General features: G+C 36.5%; 1 protein-coding gene across 1 annotated transcript; it reads right to left on the bottom strand.

Moving 5' to 3' along the window:
- Positions 1-1,661: 1,661 nt before the first annotated feature.
- Positions 1,662-20,032, bottom strand: NT5C1B (5'-nucleotidase, cytosolic IB; the record flags this gene model as incomplete). Its single annotated transcript, XM_081265170.1, has 10 exons — positions 1,662-1,994; positions 10,103-10,287; positions 10,697-10,819; positions 13,394-13,523; positions 14,558-14,725; positions 14,893-15,495; positions 16,840-16,974; positions 17,522-17,695; positions 18,027-18,116; positions 20,000-20,032. The coding sequence occupies 10 exons, from the start codon at positions 20,030-20,032 to the stop codon at positions 1,662-1,664; spliced, it is 1,974 nt and encodes a 657-aa protein (XP_081121296.1).
- Between the last annotated feature and the right edge of the window lie 1,422 nt (positions 20,033-21,454).

The following is a 21,454-nucleotide window of genomic DNA, read 5'->3' as shown; positions in this document are numbered from 1 at the left end:
AGGAATCAGGAGAGGTGGCCCCTTCTTCTTCCCAATATGAAGCTGTCACTTAAATGCCCAGCCCCAAGCTCATCTGTTTTCTCTTTCTGTTCCTTTTTGCCTGTCCACATCTTGCCCATCCTTCAAAGTCCATTTCAGGTCTGTTCTTCCTGACCAGTTCCAGGTTCTATGGATCTCTGCTTCCTCAATTTCATGTGTGACCCTCATTGGCACTAAGGACAAACAGCCTTCTTGTATTGGCTGTTTGAGTTCCCACATTGGACTTCCTCTACAATACTGTTAATGTTTTCAGTTTCCTAAAGGATATAAGTACTCAAAATGTGTCACAACTAATATACTTTGTACTGGTTTTCAACAAATTAGGGAGAAGATTAAAAGATGTGTGCCACCTGTGGTGTTTCTCAACTAGAGCCAGGGTGGAATCTTTATGTGAAGGAAGAGTAGAGATGGAGGTAGGCATAGAGAGAGCAGGAAAGAGTATGAAGACAAGAGGAAGAAAATAATCCTTAGATTTGTTATGTAACTGCTGTGTGGCTTATGCCTGGAACTTAATAGAGTGACTAATCCAAAGGCAATGGAAGTAATAACTCTTTTTGAATAATGTGTAACAGAGAAGAAAGAAACACATGACTTAAATATCTGAATTTGAATTTTGGTCCTACCACTTATTAGCTTCACATCCTTGGACAAGCTACTTATTATTTTTGAATTTTAAGTTCTTCATTGAAAGAAAAGGAAGGTAATAATACTATGTCACAAACATTTAATTTGATAAGAAAATGAGATAATACAAAAAACACTAGCTCACTATCCCTAACATATGGTATATTATGGTTACTAACCAATCAAATGTTAATGAAAGTAAGACAAAAATTATAACAGAATGGCAGAGGCCATGATACAACATGTCATGACACATTTTGAAGTGGTGGCCAATTCCCCCCCCCACACACACACACGAATATAGGCCCAACTTGCCTAGTCCAAAGCAGGAGTCTTTGAATATGAAGTTTTATAGTTCAGAGGCAATTAACTCACCAAGAAAGTTTCAAAGAACCCTTCTCAGTAGGCTGTGTCTAGAACTTGTCTTACAAAGTGCCCTATCTTACAAAGCTTATATAGTCAGCTGTTTTATTTCCAAATGAAGTGTCAAAACTGGTAAACTCACGCATGTAGAGAGTAACATTTTCATTTCGACTTGTTTTTCAAGAGCATACTTAAAACAGATTCCACCTTTGAAAACCACTAATCTAAGATGATGATGGGTAACAATTCATTCTATGTACCCAATTCCAAAAATGAAAGAAAAGGAAGGTAATAATACTATGTCACAGAACAAAAATGAGCATTGTTCTGTGAAACTAAGAAAGTTTCTGAAACAGCCCCTTAGTCATTCAAGTATTCAAATTCAAAATTTATCCTAAAGAGTCATCATGATTTACACAAAGGCAGGTGCAATGGCATTCAACAGCATTGATAAAGAGAAGTAGCTTGAAGGTTACTTGATAGTTGAAAATGTTGCCCCAGAACATGAAGAGGAAACTTCCAAAAGGAGCTAGTTTTTAGGTCCAAGCTTCTAAAATACCTGATTACTCTAAACATCCAAAGGAAGTTTCCTCTGTAATACTAGAATGTCACTGTTCTTTTTCTTGTCCTCATCGCTAAGTGTGGTATTTTTGGCCAACTCCATAAGGTACATGAGCTGTGATAGTGCCTAATTTCTTTGCCCCTTCAATGTGGAACATCTGGTCATCAAAGAAGATGTGGGGCCGGATCTTCACCAAGATGGGACCTTTAGGGGCTCCCGCAAGAAAAAGAGCTTCGTCTATCTCTAGACCCCAGCGGCGAAGAGTCTTCAGCACCCGGGCACCTGAGCTGGCTGCACTTCGGGCTGTAACCAGGTAGGTCCTGATAGGACAAAGTAACCGTTCATCTTTGGCATAAAACTTCTTTTGCAGTCTGCCTAAGTCTTCCAGAAAGCCTTTCAAGGGACCCTGTGAAAGGAACATATGTCACAGCTGTAAACTAGTGAACCAAAGGAAGTCATCACTGAAATAGCAGAGGCTTATAAGAGCTTATACAAAGATCTAATCTAATAGTACATGACATACAGTGTTACTAGGCTGAAGGAATAATGCTAAAAACTCACTTTATTTATGTAAATATATATCCTTATATGCAACCATATTTGCATTCCTGGAATTAAGATAGGATGACCATATGATTTATCATCTAAGTCAAGCTATTTTAGGGCTAGGGCTGTGGCTCAGCAGTAGTGCACTTGCTTGGCATGTGTGAGGCACTGGGTTTGGTTCCCAACACAGCATATAAATAAATAAAATAAAGGTCTATCAACAACTAAAAAAATTTAAAAAAGATATTTTAACATGTGAAAGAAACATTTCATAATAATTAAACCAGGACAATAGACATAAACTATTTGTGGCAAAGAGTTATAGATGATCACACTCTAAATTAACTTTAGTTGGTTGCCAAAAGCACTGATTTAAATTTTTCAGAATTGCGTATTTTAAAAGTATACTCACTTGTCTAGTATAATGTTGTTTTTAAAAAAAATCTTGGCCTGAATCCAACCTTGTCTTATAGTTTATTTGTATATTTTCATACCTACATTTATTTCCACCTTTCTGAATAGTTTTGGCTATATTTCTTGAATAGAGAATAGAACTGAATTTTGCTATGTGATCAAATCTGGAAGTCTTTTTTTTTTAACAATAGATGAGTTTTAATCCCTTTACATTTATTCATATTAGAAATATGCTTTATATGGGTTCTATTTTGTAATTTTGCTACATTTTCTAAGTCTGAAAATTTTAAAAGATTATTCATTAAATGTCTTTATCCTTTGTATGTATATATGTATGGTTTCTCTAACATTAGAAGCTTTGAATTATCTTCTACTGGTCACATTTGTAACTATAGCATTTTAGGACGCTCAGTCCTCTATTTTTTAAAATCCTTGGTTTATTATACTTTATTATGAGAAATAAAGAAATTAGAGTATTTTTTTCAATATTTATCTCATCCTCTACTTATCCATCATATAATTTTTAGTCATTTAATTAATCTTTCTCAGTGTTTACATTTACATTATCAAATATTCCTTTATTTTTAGCAACTTCACATTTTTATTCTTTGATTACTATAGATGAAAACATCAGAATACTTAATATTCTGTAGACTTTCTTTTTGCCATATATTTTTCTATTTCTCATTGGTTATATAATTACAGCATTGTTAGGACACATAATATTAGCCCCCCCCCCCCACATACCTTTTTTGCCATTACTCTAGTCCCTGCAGACCTTTAAATCTATGGTTAAATATATTCTATGCCCATTTGTGCTTTACTCCATCCAGTCATCCACATGTTGGAAAAAGTTTGTCCTACTCTACTAGTTTTCTCCAGAAAAATCTCATGGAAATAATCCTTGAGAATTTAGTGTGTTTTCAACTGTTTGGTGGTTTGCTCTGCACTTCAGCTTTTGACTAGATGTAGAATCCATGATTTATATTTTCTCTCCATAAGACCTTTTTTTAAATTTTTAAAATTTTTTATTTTATTTATTCTAATTTGTAATATGTGACAGCAGAATGCAACTCAATTCATATTACACACATAGAGCAGAATTTTTCATGTCTCTGGTTGAACACAAGGTAGAGTCACACCCTTCGTGTTTTCAAACATGTACTTAGGGTAATGATGTCTGTCTCATTTCACCATCTTGCCTATCTCCATGCTCCCCCATCTCCTCCCTCACCTTTGCCTTATCTAAAGTTCATCTATTCCTCCCATGCTCCCTCCCTCAATCCCCATTATGAATCAGCATCCTTATATCAGAGAAGACATTCAGTATTTGTTTTTTGGGGATTGACTTACTTCATTTAGCATTATATTCTCCAACTCAATCCATTTACCTGCAAATGCTATAATTTTATTCTCTTTTTAATGCTGAATAATATTCCATTGTGTATATATAAGATCTTATAAGTAGTTTTTTTTCTATGGAGTGTGGCTGTTGAAAAGTCTGAGGGAAGCTTAATAACTACCCCCTACTCACCCACCACTTATGTGGATTGGTCTGTCTGTGGGCAGACAGCCCAAATAATTATTATTCTTTGAAATCAAATAATTTAATTTGGCTATCTCAGTGATGCTCTATTTCCCTATCAGAAAACATGGACTTATATCTCTAATAATTTAATAATTAATGTATGTTTTAAAATCTGATAACACAAGAATGTTTTCTTGATTTGTATTTTATATAAAATTTGATCTTTACTTAACCACACCTCACTCAGTAATTTCAATGTTTTACTTCAGGGATTCCACTTATGCATATGTTGGACTTTCTTTCCCTGGGATCTTTTTCTGCCATTTTTCTCTCTAAAATATTTTCAATTCTACTCACATTGGCACATTTTGGCACTCTACATTTCACATTTTATCATCTATTTCCCTGATTATTTCATTTCATTTATATTTTATGATTCTGCTTTATATTAAAGTTTTTGTTGTGGCAAATTCTATCTTCACCTGAACCATGGGAACTTTTCCTAGTGAAAATTCTTCATCCACTATTATTAAATGATGTTATTTTTTCATCTACCTTTTTCTCCTGGCATCTTTGCCTGTATTCTCTTTTTATTACTTATACCAAAGTAGATGGGTTTTTCTTGGAACTGTTGGTGGTTTGGGGAGACTCACTTTTTAACAATTCAAAGGTTTCCTTCTCTGTTTTTAGGAAACCAAATGTTATCTGGAAACAAGACCTCTTATATTAATATTTGCTTGGTTCTACCTTCCTCTGAGGCTGCATATATCAGAATAAGCAAGTAAATTTAACTTCTAAAGGTTAGAAGCATAAGTGGAAAAACTGTGACTCTTTTTCCTTTTATTTGGGAAATACAGTAAAATTGGTGGAGCCACTGTGGTCACAGTTTGTCTTTGATACTCAGAAGGACACTATTCTTGTTACACTGAATACTTTCCAAAGGAATGAAATAGGAATATTGAATTTGTGTAACCATATTCAAACCAGTTATCTACTCATTCTCTTTTACTTCTATTTTTGTGTATGTTTTATAATCTATATATTTGTTCACTACTAAAAGCATATAATTTATGAATAAAATGTGAGACTATTAGGCAAAGTTATTAAAAATACTTTTTTGAGGAGATGTATGATTTAAAACATTTGGGAATCTACCTAAGATGTAGAAAGCCAAAAGGACTATTCCTACTTTAAGAAAAACACCTGACAATCTGAAAGTATTATAACTTTTCTTCAGTTCATAAGAGAGCTAATATTAAACGGCAACCAACTACCATGGAATCTAAGGAAAAACGGGTGTCTTACCAAGTAAAGATGGGATGAAAGAACTGCTACACCCATGGCAGAGCATTGAGGGAAGAAATAGCAGACACTGTATAAGCAAGAATGAAAAATTCAGGTGATTTAGAAAACACATTAATAAAGGATGGAATCATGAGTACAGACGCTGTGTGATGCACAGACACCAGTACACACTTTATCAAGGCTTTACTTCCTGGACTTGCCTAGGTGTTTATGAGAAAGATTTCAGGCAGAGTAGGAGACAGAAGAAAGCCATCCTTGGTGGTACAGCCTTGGAAGAGCAGAGCAGCCACTTTGAGAAATGACTGAAATACTACCTAGTGCCTATATCCCAAGGACTAAGAGGCTTCACTACTAGAAAGACTTTAAACATGTTAGCCTCCAGGGCACAAGTAAAGATCTACTATGACTGGGAAAGGGTAAAGGAAAAATCTTCTACTCCTGGGGGAGGCAGAAGAATTTATCATAGACCCAGACCATTAGGCATCTTCCTTTACTGGGGGAAAGGCAAAGTCCTTGTCCTTAGAGTCCTAGGAGAGACAGAGCAGGCAGAGAGACAAAGAAGCAACAGCTGGGAATGTAGATTCATCTGAGGCACAGACTTATAGAGAAGGCCTAAAGCTGAAAGTACAGCAGAAAACCCTCAGGGCAAACCTAGCTGCATCTTTAGAATACATTTAATACTAGAAAAATTTGAAGCCTGTAATGCAGTGAAGAAAATCATAGCACAATATCTAAAACCAGCTTAACTCTTGATTACATTGATTCAATATATCATAATAGTTTCTAGTAGAAGAGGAAGAATAACTGTTACAAGGCAAAAATGTTATTCATAAAAGTCTTCACATTCATACACTACAATTAGTAATATCAAATTTTATGAGACCACAAAAAATTGAACAAAACGAAAGTGCAATTCTCTTTCAAGAGAAATAAAAAAAGGTTAGACTTGGTGATGACCCAAATGTCATAAATATAACAGAAGCAACTGAAGGAGACTATAATTAATATCTCAGCATCTACTTTAAAGTAGATAACATGCATGAGGAAAAGAGAGTGTTGAAGGGAAATTCTAGAAAAATGATTTCACAGAAATGAATACTTTCAATGAATATACTAGTAGACTCATCATGGCTAAGAAAAGAATGAATAAACTTGAAAAAATAGATGAATAGAAATTACCCAGACTTAAAAAAAATGAATAAAAGGGTGGAGAGAAAGAGAGCAAAACACTGAAATTCTGTGGGACACACACACACACACACACAGTATTTAAACCGCCTAAATAAAAAATACACAGAAAATCTTGAAGGCAGCCAGGGAGAAATGGATACATACAGAGGACCACAGATAGAAATTTCAGAAAATTTGTTATCAGAACCTATATAGAATGACATTAGAAGACAATGGAAAGACATATTCAAAGTGCTGAAAGAAAAAATACAGTAAACCCAGAATGCTAAATCCTGTGAAAATAAAATATGTTATTAAAAATAAGGAGAAATGACTTTTAAGGCAAAGAAAAACAAAATTCATTACCAGCAGATTTTTCTTACATGAAATATGAAAAGGTGATCATGCAAATATTTAAAATAATATGAATATAAAAGACATATTTTGTCTTATCCTTATTCACTCAAAGATATTTGATTACCAGAATAAAAAGTAGCTAACAGGGTTTTGAGAGTTTATAGATAAAATGTATGAAATCAATGCTACAAAATATGCTAGAGTGTTAGATAGTGTTTTGGGGGTACATTGTCATCTTATACAAAGATGATATGGAATCTTATAGAAAGATGATATGTATCATATTGCTCGAGAGTGTATTGTGCATAATCTACCAATATTTGGAAAAACTCAGAATATTTGACAATTAATTTACTTCTAAATAGCTAAAGGATAAGAGTGGAAGACATAAATTAAAAAAATATTTTGAACTGAATGAAAATTATACCACTTACTAATATTTAGGGAATGTAACTACAGCAGTGTATAGAGGAAACTTCATAAGAAATGAAATGAGGTCTCAAATCAGTGACCTCAGCTTCCACATTAAAAATCTTAGAAACATCTGGTTCATTTTAAAAGATAAATAAAATTAATAAATCTCTGGTGAGAGTGACCAAATAAATCAACAAATAAATGAAGATACTAATTATTAATATCAGAAATGAGAGAGGGGACACGTCACTAAAGATCCTGTACATAATTAAAGAAAATATAAAAAACCGTTATGTTCATAAAAACAACTTAAGTGAAACTGATGAATTCCTTAAAAGACACAAATTCATAAACACAGAGAAGAAGGGAAATGAAAATATGAATAATAGTTCTGTAGCTATTAAGAAAAGTCCAGGTCCAGATGGCTTCTCTAGAAAGATCTACCAAACATTTAAAATAGTTTGCATTATTTTTATGAGATCAGCATTTCTCTTTGACCAAAATTAGTTCAAGATATTTTAAGAAAACTATAGAACTATATTGTTCATGAACATGAAGGCAAAGAAAAATCTAAATTTTAGCAAGTTGGATCCAGCAGTATATAAAAAGGGATATCATATGACAACCTGAGTTTATACCAACAGAGCAAAACTGCTTTAACATTTAACATGCACCAATGTAATTTATATATCCACAAACTAGAGAAACCACATGATTTTCTCAATACATACAAAAATCCAACATCCACTTACAAAAAATTTAAAAAAAAAACTAGCAATCGAAGGCAATTCTCTCAAGTTGACAAAGGGATCTAAAAAGAACCTATAGCTAACATGCTTAAGAGTTAAAGATGTTCCCCTAAGGTCAGGTCAAGGAGTTCCATTCTCATCACTATCATTAAACATTGTACTGGATGGACTAGCAAGGTAATTAGGCAGAAGAGATAAAGAAAAAACATACAATATAGAAAGATAGAAACAACATTGTCTTCATTCATAGTCACCATTGTTGCCTACTTAGAAAACCTCAAATAAGGGGCTGGGGATGTGGCTCAAGTGGTAGCGTGCTCGCCTGGCATGCGGGTGGCCCGGGTTCGATCCTCAGCACCACATACAAACAAAGATGTTGTGTCCACTGAAAACTAAAAAATAAATATTAAAATTCTCTTTCTCTCTCTTTTAAAAAAAGAAAACCTCAAATAATCTACAAAAATGTTATGATTAAAAAGGCAATTTAACAGGACTGCAGGTTACAAGGTCAGCATACAAAAATCTATTGTGTCTTTGCAATAAATTATTGGACATTAAAGATTTTTAAAGTACCAATTTATAGTATGATCAAAACATAAAATGTATAGGTATGAACTAACAAAATATGCAAAATCTGTATTCTGGAACCTATAAAACACTATGAAATAAAGAAATTTATAAATTCTAAATGATTGAAGAGATATACCACATCCATGAACCAAAATACTCAATATTTTTGAAGTATTTGTTCTCCCCATATTTAGCTATAAATTCAATACAAACCCAATGAAAGTTGCAGCAGTACTTCTCCTCCACCCCAAGATAGATAAGAGCTTTTAAAATCTGTATGAATATGCAAGGAGTCAGTCTATCAAAAACAGTTTTGGAAAAATAAGTCAGAGAACTCATACCAACTGAGTTTAAGACTTACTCTAAAACTATGATAATCAAGACAGTATAGTATTGATGAAAAGATGAATACTTATATCAAAGGAACAGACCAGAAAGCCTTTTCACCAAATAGTGCTAGAACAATCAGTGTATCCATAAGCAGAGAAAATAAACTACAGGCAATACTTTATTTCAACACAATATTAGCTCAAAAGAGATCATGATTGTAAGACCTAAAACTATAAAACTTCTGTACATCAACAGAGAAGACAAAGCTTTGTGACCTGGATTTTAGGCAAACATTTCTTAGATAACACATTGAAAGCGAAATTTGTGAGAACAAATTGATAAAACTGACTTCATCATAATTTAAATATCACTTCCCTAGTGTGAGGTTATGAAATAGTAAAACTTTTCAGTTTTTGAATAGTACATTCATAGTTTTATTCATGAAAGCCAAAATAATAATATTTAAGATTATTAAGGTTCAAAGAGAACTGAGGGAAAAAAAAAGAAAACTGAATGACTGAAGAATCCTAGCATGAAACTGAATGATTTGATGTTTCAATTTCCTTTGGTTCAGAAGTTGTAGGTTTTTTCATTTCGTATATTGATTTTAACACTTCAGTTCATGGATGGGTTCTTGAAATGTAAATATTTACTTTCAGTTTGATTAAGTATTCACAATTTGCACTTTTTGAGATTCATATTTGATTCAGTTCAAACTCTTAGTCTTGCTATTTTCTCAATTAAGTGATGTCTTTTTTTGAGAGAAACAAGTGTTTACTGATCTAGTAGAAATTATCTTAATATTTTGAGAACCTATTATGTGGAAATGGTGTATTGGTGGGTGGTGTTTCCTCTGTCACTCATAATTTGGAGGGGGTGAACTCATTATCATGGGATGATCACAGAAGTATTTATAAAAGATAGTTAAAAGACTCTTAAATTTAAAAAAAAATGTCAGCAGTGGATACTTCAAAGTGAGGAATTCCCAAATGAAAAGAGAAAACTGCAAGGATGAAACAGGGAAAAAGGGACTGCCAAAAATAATTTAAAAAGCTATCATAATGAACAAATATTTATATCCTTATGTTGGAAAATCAGTACATCAAAATTAATCAGAGCTCATGTACCTACCTGAGCAAGCGGCTTATTTTCAAATAGTGTTTCATGTTGAAAGAATTTGTCCAGCCCGTGCTCTTTGGCAATTTGTTCAGACTCATCAGAGAAGAGGACAGCATCCCCATCAAAGGCCACACGGAGCTGTGTGTCACAGTAAGACATATCTTTGGCTCCATCAAACATTGTTGCAGAGGCAATACCTGACAGATCATGGGGATCTATTAATACTCTGTAGGGTCATGAGTTTTAGTTTCTTCCACCAACCAAAAACAAACCCCAAACCAAACCAAAACAAAACAAAAACAAATGCCCTCCCAACCTCATTTCCTCTCTAGCTATTATCTGATGAGACAATTCCTCTCTACCCACACACCTCTCAGAACAGAGGCCTATCATTACCTGTTTCAATAGGAGTGGGAAGTACAAAATAGATTGTGGGTCAGTCACTAAGGAGGTCCCCCCCCCCACCTCCAGGAAAGTCAGAGCTCTAAAGGACAAGCATAAGGGCTTCCAAGTGTGAAAACGCCTTAGAAGACCCAAGACATAAGCCACATCATCCTATGTGAATCATCAGTGCAGAGCTCTTTACTAACTAGAGGGTTAAAATACCTTCTTGTATTGCTTCTTGGACTTTTTCAGAATCCGCTGAAAGATACAAGTTGGTAAGATATGCCTTCAAATAGCCAATGGGACTTTTTCCACCAGTCAAACAGAAGCGGTCAATTAGTAGGCCTATTATTAGGCAAGAAAAACTTTGTTATGACCCAGACTAAAGACCATTCACTGTAAATCAATAAAAGTTACCTTACGAATAACTGAGTTTATTTTTAAATCCAAGTGAGTTCATTTGTACATCTTAATGAAAATTACTATGGAAATAATTAAAGTTTAAATTTACTTTCATAGCATCAATATTGAAAATTTTTCTCAGGTATTTTATAAAATAGGGAATGTTTTTTGATGTATTATAGTTTTTAAAAGCATTTTCATATAGAACATGCTGGTTTATTCTCACAACAGCATGCCAGATATTATCCTTATCACAGAAAAGGATAATGAGACAAAAAGACCTGTCTAACCCACCCATTCACTTGCATAGGGCAGACTTGAGGTATTTGCCTCTTGTTTAGACTACAGCAGTGTGCTCTTTTTGTTGCATTGTGACCTCCTTACTTGATAAAAAGGGGTCATCAAGTATGGCTCTATTTTAAGTACCATTCTTCAGTAGCAATACAATAGTAATAATAAATAATGCTAGGATTTAAACTGTTTTCCAAGAACAATAAAATATTTGAAATTGTCACTCTTTTCTGACTTGAAGCTTTTAATGAAATTATTAGTAGACTCAACATTTATATACTATTAAATGCCTTTCATATCAACAATTAAAAATACACTGGCTATTTGTGATAGGTTTGTAAAATAGACATCTAGCCACTAATACTGTGGATCAAAGAATAAATTGGTTAATTTTTCTAGAAAGTTAATTTGACAATACCTATTAAGAGCTTTTAGAAGTCTGAAATACTACCTAGGATTCCTTTCTTTCAGGGGTTTATCCTAAGGAAATAATATGAAATACTGATAAAAAATTTATATTAAAAGATCTTAAGTCAGGGTTATTCATTTTTGTTCTTTGTGATACTGGGTATTGAACCCAGCCTTGGAGCATGCTAGGCAAGTGCTCTGCCACTGAGCTATATTCCCTACTTAGCTCAGGGTTATATATGAAAGCAAAACATGTTCAATAATGTGAGTATAGTTAGGTGAAGTATAATATCATGCATATAATAAAATATTATATATCTATTCAGAGTCTTTTGTAGATCTATGAGAAGCTGGGTAGATGCATGCAATATAAAGTAAGCTATCAGTTGAGTCAGCTGTTTGACACTGTAGGGTCAAAGGGAGTGGATGGGACCCATCAACAGTAGAGGTGAAGTATGGCTGCTTTCATGCTAAGAAAATACTTTTACTTTTAAACATGAACTAATGTTGGGTATAAGTGACACAAAAGTGGACCCTACAAATCTGTAAACTATTAATTTAATGATCCAGAAAATATTTGGTGACACTAGGTTTTCAGAAATGATTAAAATATTGTTCCCTTTCAAAAGGAGATCACAGTTTCCTGAGGAGCTGGGTATGTAAAAAGTTATAACAAAGACCACAGCAGAGAAAGTACTAACTAACTCTGGAGAAAAACTGTTAGTTTACCAATGAGTTTCATGAAAAAGTTGTGCACAATTGGCTCATTGGGGGATTTCATATTTAAATAACTGATTCCTTATGCTTCCAAATTCAGCAGACTCAATGTGGTGAGGAATGGATAAACCTATATCACCTACTAAATCAAATAAGACCACGTGTCTTAAAAATAGTAGTTTTTCATTTTTTGAATGATTACTGTATGCCACTCATTTATGCTAAATCTTTTATATACATTTTCTCTTTTCATTCTTAATTCTATGAAGGCTGCATTTTTTAAAAGGCAAAATTTTAAAACTATGTCTCAGTAAGATAGCAATCTTATAATTAGGGTAATATAAAATAAAACACAATAACTTAAACCCAGTAATGAACCCAAAATATATTTTGATTATTTATAAATATGCCCGATCTAAACCTAAAATTTAAGAGTGTACAATTTAAACCTGATTTTGACTTAATATGCCAACAAGACTGGATCTATCCCTTAGAAAAATGAATAGTGGTACACCAAATAAAAAGTCAGATAATTTCAAAGTAAGGAAAATGGAAACTTTAGGAAAAAGTGATACACTGATGGAAATGCTCTGGAGACTAGAGCCAATCAAATTTTCCATGTAAAGGAATCAAGACACTTTTACTGGCATGAGTATGGATTTGATGTATGGAAGAGAGAGCAGTCAGGAGAATCAGATTTTTAAGAGGAAAGGAGAGGTGAAAACCTTTAAACCCTTAACATGGATATGTGGTGAACAAGAAGTTTGATCAGGCAGAGAAAGCTTTTGGGTTGATGGCCCCTTGAAGTCAAGTTCAGAAGTGAAAAACATAAAACAGAAATATATTGCAGGACCTGGGATTAAGACTTTGAAATTCACACTTGACAAGTTAAGTCCAGAGCTTTGAGCCCAACTCTGTGCTGAAGTTAAAAATGAACATGGCCTTTCTGCTTCTGACATAGGCAAATAAACATTCCTCACTCAGGAGGGGGTGTCGGTATCAAAGATACTGCATCTGTTAGGCCACAGTTTAGCAAAATAACATGGCTTCTCTCTTCCAAAGCTATGAGCTGGTCTTCCACATGGTATTTATTTTACTTACCATAGTGATTGACGCTGTTTATAAGCCGCACTCCCACTTGGGCATGGTTATTAGTCATCAGTACAATATCAAATAATTCCTGATCATCAGGATACAGATCTCGGAGTCTAGCATTGACATGCTGCAGTGCCTGCAGGTTATAAACAAGGATGTAAGTAAAGAGGCACAGGCAAGGTGGGCCTTGGGAGGCTGGAGAGGAAGCACCTCATCAGGATCAGATTCAAGCTCTGAAGAGTCTTTACTAAGAGATTATGGCTCCTTCATGTCAAGTTTATACCATTCATTTCTGTATTTTCCACCTCCCATACATAGGACCACTGTTAATGTTCACATTTAATGTGTTCAAACATCACACATTTAGTTTATTAGAATTATCTCTGGGGGATAGATAGAAGGATCAGGCTAACCTTTTTTATGCTTTGTTTGTTTTAATCTGTAAAATCTGCCCTTATGATAATCTAACCATCATTTTTTTTTACTGTGAAAAATGCGGAACACTTTAGGAATTTATACATCATTTTGTACAGAGGCCACAATGATCATCTCTGTGTGTTCCAATTTTACCATACCTACTGCAAGGGAATATTATTTTTAAAACATGAGTCTTTAGGTTTGGGATTTCCTCTCATGCTTCTACTGGGGTTCCATAAGTTCTTTCTACCTACAACTCCTAGAGGTGTCATTTGTTTTCGAATGGCTATGTTACACAGAGGATCTGTTATGAGTGCTATATATTCAGTGCATATTCATGCCCCTCAGTACCAGAAACATCTTCATTTTCTTATTTTTTATTTTTGTGGCCAGAGCAGCCAAAGTGACTTTCATCCCATTTTAATAAGATGTTTTATTTCTACTCAGGATTATAAACTCATTATTGCTTCTTAATAGGAAAGGTAACGTCCCACATCTAGGACTATGGGCTAAAGTCCCATAAGTGAAAACCTAAGGTGAACTGGGGCAATAATCATAGGTAAGGCACATTAAAAATTTTTATAATGTTCAATTTACTAGAATTATCTCTGGGGGTAGGTAGAGAGAAGGACCTAGGAACGTGACAAAAATCATCCAGAAAATTTAGGGGGAACTGGTAGAGTTCCCAAAGGTGGGCCCTGGTCCTTCTCTCGCAGTCCAAGGTCCTGGCAGAGCCGGACATCTTGTGGATACCTTGACAAAGCGGAACGCGGGCCCGGGAGTCAGGATGACGTTCTCATTGGTGAGCTGATATTCCATGTACTTTTCCAGACCTTCTTCCTCATAGATTCTCCTGTCATCCACCATGTTGAAGAGTGCCCGAGATGACACAGCGATGGTGATGGCGTTCTTGGGTTTGGGCTGCAAAGAAGGGCAAGGACAGGAGGAGATATCAACAGACAGAGGGATTGCACAGGAGCCGGTGGGGCGGGAAGAACCTGAACTGACTTGGCTATGCAATGGACTAGAGGGACATTGTGGGGCTGGAGGAGGCACTCCTGGGGTACCTGCACTGGGGGCCTGCTCACCGGCCGTGGGCGCGAGGAACTGGGGATTTTCTCGTACAGCAGCTTCACGGATGCCCAGTAGGCCTCATCTATCTCGTCTTCCTCCTGCAGCTTCTGCTGTTGCATTTCCGACATACAGTCGAGATCCATCTGGATGGAGGTAGGGTAGTGCGGGTGACGCTGGGAATAGGCCTTCCACTCAGTGGGAGTCAGGCGCGAATATTCCCGCGGCTGCATGTGCGAGTCTCTTGAATCGCTGCGTGTGTCCCGCGCCACAGAGTTCCGGTTATCGCGGACATCACGCCCAAGGCTTTGAGCCCAGGCTTCTGGAGGCTCATACTTCTTGCGCCTGATGCTGGACTCTGGCTCTGGGAGTGCGGGAGCATCGTATTTCTTGCGCCTGCTGGCCTCAGACCCTGGGGGCGTGGGGCCATCGTACTTCTTGCGCCTCTGGCTGGACTCTGGTTCGGGGGGCGTGGGAGGCTGCGATTCGAGAGGCATTTCTGGCTCTGGCTGCGTTTTGGGCATTGGTGGAGAGGGTTCTGGTGAAGCCTGTGGTGGTGGAGAGTCCTCCTGGCTGGGGGAAGTAGATGAAGTTCGGGAGGTTGTGGAGCTGTTTTGGAGCTAGAGCAAGAAAATTGGTGCCTGGATTCAAGGTTTGATCCAGATCCTTATCCCCATCTCAGCCCAACTCTGATAAAGGAAAGCTGTCTATTTTGTCTGGACTGGTCCAAGAGGGATCATGGTTCATCTAAGCTCCTTTAAATAGACCCTAAAGGGGTCAGGCATTTCTAGTCATTAGGAATTTCATATTTCTGTTAAATATACACACACTGCTTTCATTGTCCCCTAGCTTCCCCATCAGCACCTCACAGATGCATCTGGCAGCATCACCTTTTTTGGTTGTAAGTAGTTAAGATATAGGTCCTTTTCCTCACCCTCAGGCAGGTGGCACCCAGTTTGCAAGGTTCTGCCCTTGCCTGCCATGTACCTGCCTAGACAGAGGCCTCTGAAAGACCTTGAGTAACAGATCTTGCTTGGCCAGGACCTCACTGTGTGGCCTCTAGTTATCTCCATGTGCAAGCTGGGCCAGACCTTCCTACCAGAACTCTCCACCTGGCATAGAGAGGGCCTGTCTCCCTATTTGCCATGTGAATAATGCTAAGACTGGGGAAGCAAATACCTTTCACTGCCTTTACAGTAACCTGCAGCAGCTCAGTAGCAGAAAACCCTTTTCCTCAATAGGTAGGAACCATTCTTGAGAAGGGTCTTTTCTACTAAGGTGTGTAAGAAATTATTACACATCCATATATTTTACAGTTTTTATGATTGTTTCACATGTAACTCAAAGGGAAGTTCTTGATGAGATTGTTGAGCCCAGCCTGACAGAGATAGATAAATGAATACATGTGTGAATACATATTCTTCCAGTGACTAGATCTTTATTTTCTCTGCATCTGAAAAAAAAATTCTATATATATACATATATGTGTGTGTATGTATGTATACACACACACACACACACACACACACATATACATGTATATACATATACTTTTACTTATGTGGTCAGGCCTAGTTAAGGGGCCAAAGCACACACAATCCAATGGGATTAATTTTTTGTCTTTTAACCTTTCTATATCCTCTTCTGAGAGCCAAGGGTACTCAATGAATTTTTGTTGAATGGATGAAGAAAGGTAAGAGAAAATGTGCAGGCTCTAGACATAGAAACTCCTGAGTTGTAATCTGACCTCTACCACTTAGTTACTATGAAACCTTCAGCAAGTTGATTCCTCAATTTCCTCAGTGATAAAATGGGAGCTTATGAGAGAGTTTTTGTTATAGTTAAATTAACTAAAAAAACATAAAGTATAGAGGGATAGGGCCTGGCATGTAGAAAGCTTCAATAGATGTAAACCATTATTGTTTTTAATCTGCTTCCCCCCACCCTTTCATCTCTAGTTTTACCTTAAGACTGGTGTTCCTGCTTCTTGATTCCTCTACTGATGGAGGCTTGGTGGATGGGCTCCGAGATGTCCTAGACCACTGACTTCGTACAACACTTGCTCGAGAGTCTGGCTTCTGCAATGATTCTTGGGATCCCTAAAGGAGACAAGAGAGCCAGGATGTGTTTCCCCACCACTTGTTGCTTCTGTGTGCATAACTACAGAATAGTTATATCAGGCTAAAAATAGCAGCAACCATTGAAAAGGCCCCTGGCCTCTGTGACCTTTTATTCAACCTAAGTCCTGTGCACTGTTGTAGCTCTGGCTCAACCCTAACTTCTGTATGAAGCTTGAGTTACCAAGGCTCCAAGTCTGATAGCCTCCTATTTTTTCAACCATGATTCTCCTTTTATAATACTTAGTACAGCTGAACATCTTTCCTCCATTTCCCCCATTTCCTCTCTTAAGGATAATATATTAGTCCATACTAGAAAAATTACCTGATGGGTTTGCCTGAGGATAGCCGGTGTTTGTCTGCAGCAGGGTTCTAAAGTAACCGCCTACAGGGGCATAAAGCCCCCTGGCCTTCCTGTGGGCGGAGTCCATGGAGAGACAAGTGGAAGAGTTTCTGTTCCCCACATCCTTCCCCTTCCCAGATTGCCTGGGACTCCCCTCCCAAATCAGGTCATGCAATCTCTGCTCACCCTCATCATGGTGATCTGCCGGCCCTGCTCCCACAACAGGCACACGTGAATATAAATACGTATTGTGCGGCAGGGGCTAGTTCCCTCAACTGCACAAAGGCAGCGTCTACACGACGGGTGACCCCGCATGGGGCAACATCTCAGCGGGTGATTCGGATAGACTGCATGCCTCATCTGAAAGATTGTGCAGAAAACGATCAATGTGATGGCCAGACTCCCATTCCCTCCCTGATCTGACAGAGGCCAGTCTCCTGTCTGCTGAGTGGAGGAGGCTGCTGTAGTTTTTACACCACATATTCTGCATAAACTGCCGGATGTGGACGCTAGGGGAAGATGAGGTCCGCGTCTCCTAAGTTTGTTCTTAGCTTTCTCATGAGGACATTACTTATCCCTTACTACAGATATCAGCAGCTCAGTTTTCTCTCCAGGAATTCCCCTGCCTCTTGGAATTTGCCATTGCGCCTTCTGCTCCTTGTTTTCCTCAAAGGCGCAGAGTTCAGCTCACCTGATTGCTTAGCCGAACTCCCGACTTTTCAGTTTCCTTTCTTTTTTCTCCTTCTAGACTCTCTTTTGATTGCCTCATCCCATTCTCATTCTTAATATAAAAACAAAAAAATACTTATTAATTTTTAAGCTCAGGGGCATTAGAAACTTTGGGTTTGGGAATAAAAGGATAACTAAAACAGAATTTTTCTCCTTGCTAATATAAAAGTATGAACTTTAGACCTTATATTTTCCCCATTCTAACAAGCCTGGATAAACATAACACATTTTATAAATATGAAATACACAAATCATTTTTATAAAAATTTGTTGGTTCATAGGTTTGAAATATTGATGCATTTATCACTTAATTATTCTTATGGGAAATGCTATGGGAGGATTTTCCAGGGTTCAGCAGAGGTTGGATTTAAATATGACCTTGTTTGTACAGAACTGTTTTTCCCCCTTCATTTCCTCTGAAAGTTGCTACTTATGGAACTTTTCACTTTGCCATATAGAATTGAAAATATCCATGTTCATTTTCCTTTTTTTAATGGTAAAATTCTCTTTAATTTCCTTGAATATATTAATAACAGCTATTTTTTGTGCATTGTAATTTTACATAATAGTGGGATACATTATGGCATTCGTATATGCACATAGCATAATTTAATAATTCTCACTCCCTAACATTTTCCCTATTTGTTTTCTTAATTAAGTGCCAGGGTTCTGGGTATCTGAGCCTCAACAATATTATTATGAGTCTTAATAATGAGAACTTTCATTCTGTAAAGATTTATTACAGACATTTTCTGTTCTTACTGTCAAATTACTTTCAGCATCTAGAGCATTTCCTTATTAAAAAATTAATAAGGAAAACCACATGGGAGAAAAGAAGATAACTCACTCTACAGAAACCTATTCAAACATTCATGTCTTAATTTTCCATTGGGAGAGAAACTTAGCAACTGTTTACATTGTTTCAAGTAATTCAATACCATTGATGTGACCAAGATTAGTGTCATTTATCTGTTTAAGGAGCTTAAATAGACCAAGGTCCTTCAGAAGCCATCTCTGTTCATCCATTTATGCTGTATGCCTTGGACCAGGAATGTGTCATCAGTGTTAATTGAATAAGAATATGATCCCAGAGAATGACTTAGCTACATGGCTCTCAAACTAATTCTAAAATTTTTCATCACCACTGCCATATCAGTCACCATAATATCCTATCATTTCTAACTCCAAAAGATATTTTAAGTCCCATTCTCTCTCTTTACTATTACTTTATTGCAGGCTTTATCATAGTTCTTAGATTATGGCCTTTGAACGGATTTCATGGCTTCAAATCCTTCCCACTTATAAATCTGTCAAGCTTATTATAAAATGTAAATCTGATTATGCTTCATTCCTGATAAACTATTTACTTGGTTAGACAGATCAGGAGCCTTGTAATGCACTCCTGTCCATCTCCAACTTGTACAACTCTTTCAGGTTCTACAGATGCCAAATGACTTGTATTTGCCCACATGCCACCCTGGACTCCTTGTAATGCCCTCTACCTTTAGTCATTTTGAAATTCAGCTTAGTGTTGCCTGGGGGCAGATCACAGAGGTAAACATTGTCTGTACTGTAAAGTTTGTACTGTCTGTGTCTTTTGTCCAAACTTTGCTGAGCACTGAATTTTGTTTTATGTGTTTCTTCTTGGTCTTTCTATTCTGTGCATTCTTCAGAGACAGACATTGGGTGTTTACTTCTTACCATTTAAGATCATGTGCTCAAGAAACTCTGACTTACTGAATTGAGTTAGTCTGTAAATGTTAATCTATTGTTTTCCTGTCATAGTTTCCTTTTCTTCTACCTCAGCTTTCCTCTACATAGAGCCATTATTTGAAATTATTTGTTTTCTGCAGGGCATTCCCTGAGGTGAAGGGTAGATTAACATTTACATTTCCTCAGCTTATTGGTAAGAGTCTAGGCATTTGGTTCACTCACTTTCTTTTTCTGTTTCAAAGATGTTTGACTCATTTCTTTAACTTGAAATTTTCTTGTTGTTACGCAGGATTTTGTCTCTTCAGCTCCATTTCCTATTGCTTCCCATGCTCGGTCTGGCTCTGCATTTAGAATGTCAAATTTGTGACATCACATGTGGTTCCATAGTAACAAACTGTGCAGACATAACTAGACTTAAAAAAAAAAAGTGCAGTGATGTTTCTTTATATTTGAGTACATCCAGTCATAACCATTGTCTGTGTTTTTAGAAATTGATTTCTAAACATTGTTAAAATGTTTAATAGTTAACATTATCAACTCTAATCAATAATGCAGATATGGAGGCTATTTTTAACAGCTGATATTTTGTTCTAGATGTGGTTTAGAAGTGAACCCAGCTTTAGTGTTTGGAGTTTCTTTTGCCTGTTGAGGAAGTCACTGTCAAAACTTTCATATGTCTGGACACAGATTAGGACGTTGCCTGTGCTGTCTTCCCTTATGTTTGTCCCTTGCAACACTTTTGTTCCTACTATGCACACATAGAATATGTCAGTGGCAGCTCCCAGTTCTGTTTACAGAGTCCCGTGGTATTCTGCATTTTTACCTTTCTGATTTTATCTTCACCCAAACTTTCAATAAGATATATGTTCTATGCCAAGTGAGCTATTGAAACTGTCAAGGACTAAGGGAGATTCTGACCTTCTTAATGGGTGTTGTTGATAAATAAGTGTGAATATCCTAAGTTCTCCAAGGGGTTTTTTGTTAGAGAAACGTGTAGACTCTAGATTAGACTAGTTGAGTTTGAATCCTTTCCCATATCACACCCTAGCCCCTTATCTCTCTGAGATCCTTGGCAAGATGATCAATTTTCTTACATCTCAATTTCCTCAACTGTAAAATGGAGATAATAATGGCATAAACATCAAAAGGTTGTTTTGATGGTTGAAATATAAAGTACTCAAGACAGTAACTGGCATTCATAGGTAATTAATAAACATTAGCCACTTTGTCAGTTTTGTTAACAGCTCTACAACAGTGTTCAAATAAAAGGTCTTTAATATTATAATCCCCACTGTAACACAGTTTTAAGAACAAAAGTTTAAAAATACTTGTTGTTAATAGAAATTTATGAACAATCGAATGTCCGTTTGATGCTTCTTCCCATGTCCTAAACTCTAGCCTCAGTGGTGCAGAGAGAGCAGGGTACCCAGGTAGGAAGCGAGAAAAGCACTGGTACAGCAGTTAGGAACCCAAAGTGAAGAGCTTTCAGACGTGCCTTCTACAAAATAAAGGCAGAGGATTTTGCATAGATGAGGGCTTAGAAAAGACTGTAACTTCAGAATGGTCCTTCTAAACAACATTGAAGATTGGCTTTTGCTTTTGGTCTCTTCTACTACTCTGCCAAGTAATTTAGCATTCATAGGTTCAGTAAGTTTCTTGATTATTGGTCCTTTCCAC

This window comes from Spermophilus citellus (genome assembly GCF_964194105.1).
Source record: "Spermophilus citellus genome assembly, chromosome: 13".
Classification (NCBI taxonomy): domain Eukaryota; kingdom Metazoa; phylum Chordata; class Mammalia; order Rodentia; family Sciuridae; genus Spermophilus; species Spermophilus citellus.
Note: the sequence above shows the minus strand (reverse complement) of the source record. Positions and strands in the feature narration are given on the sequence as shown.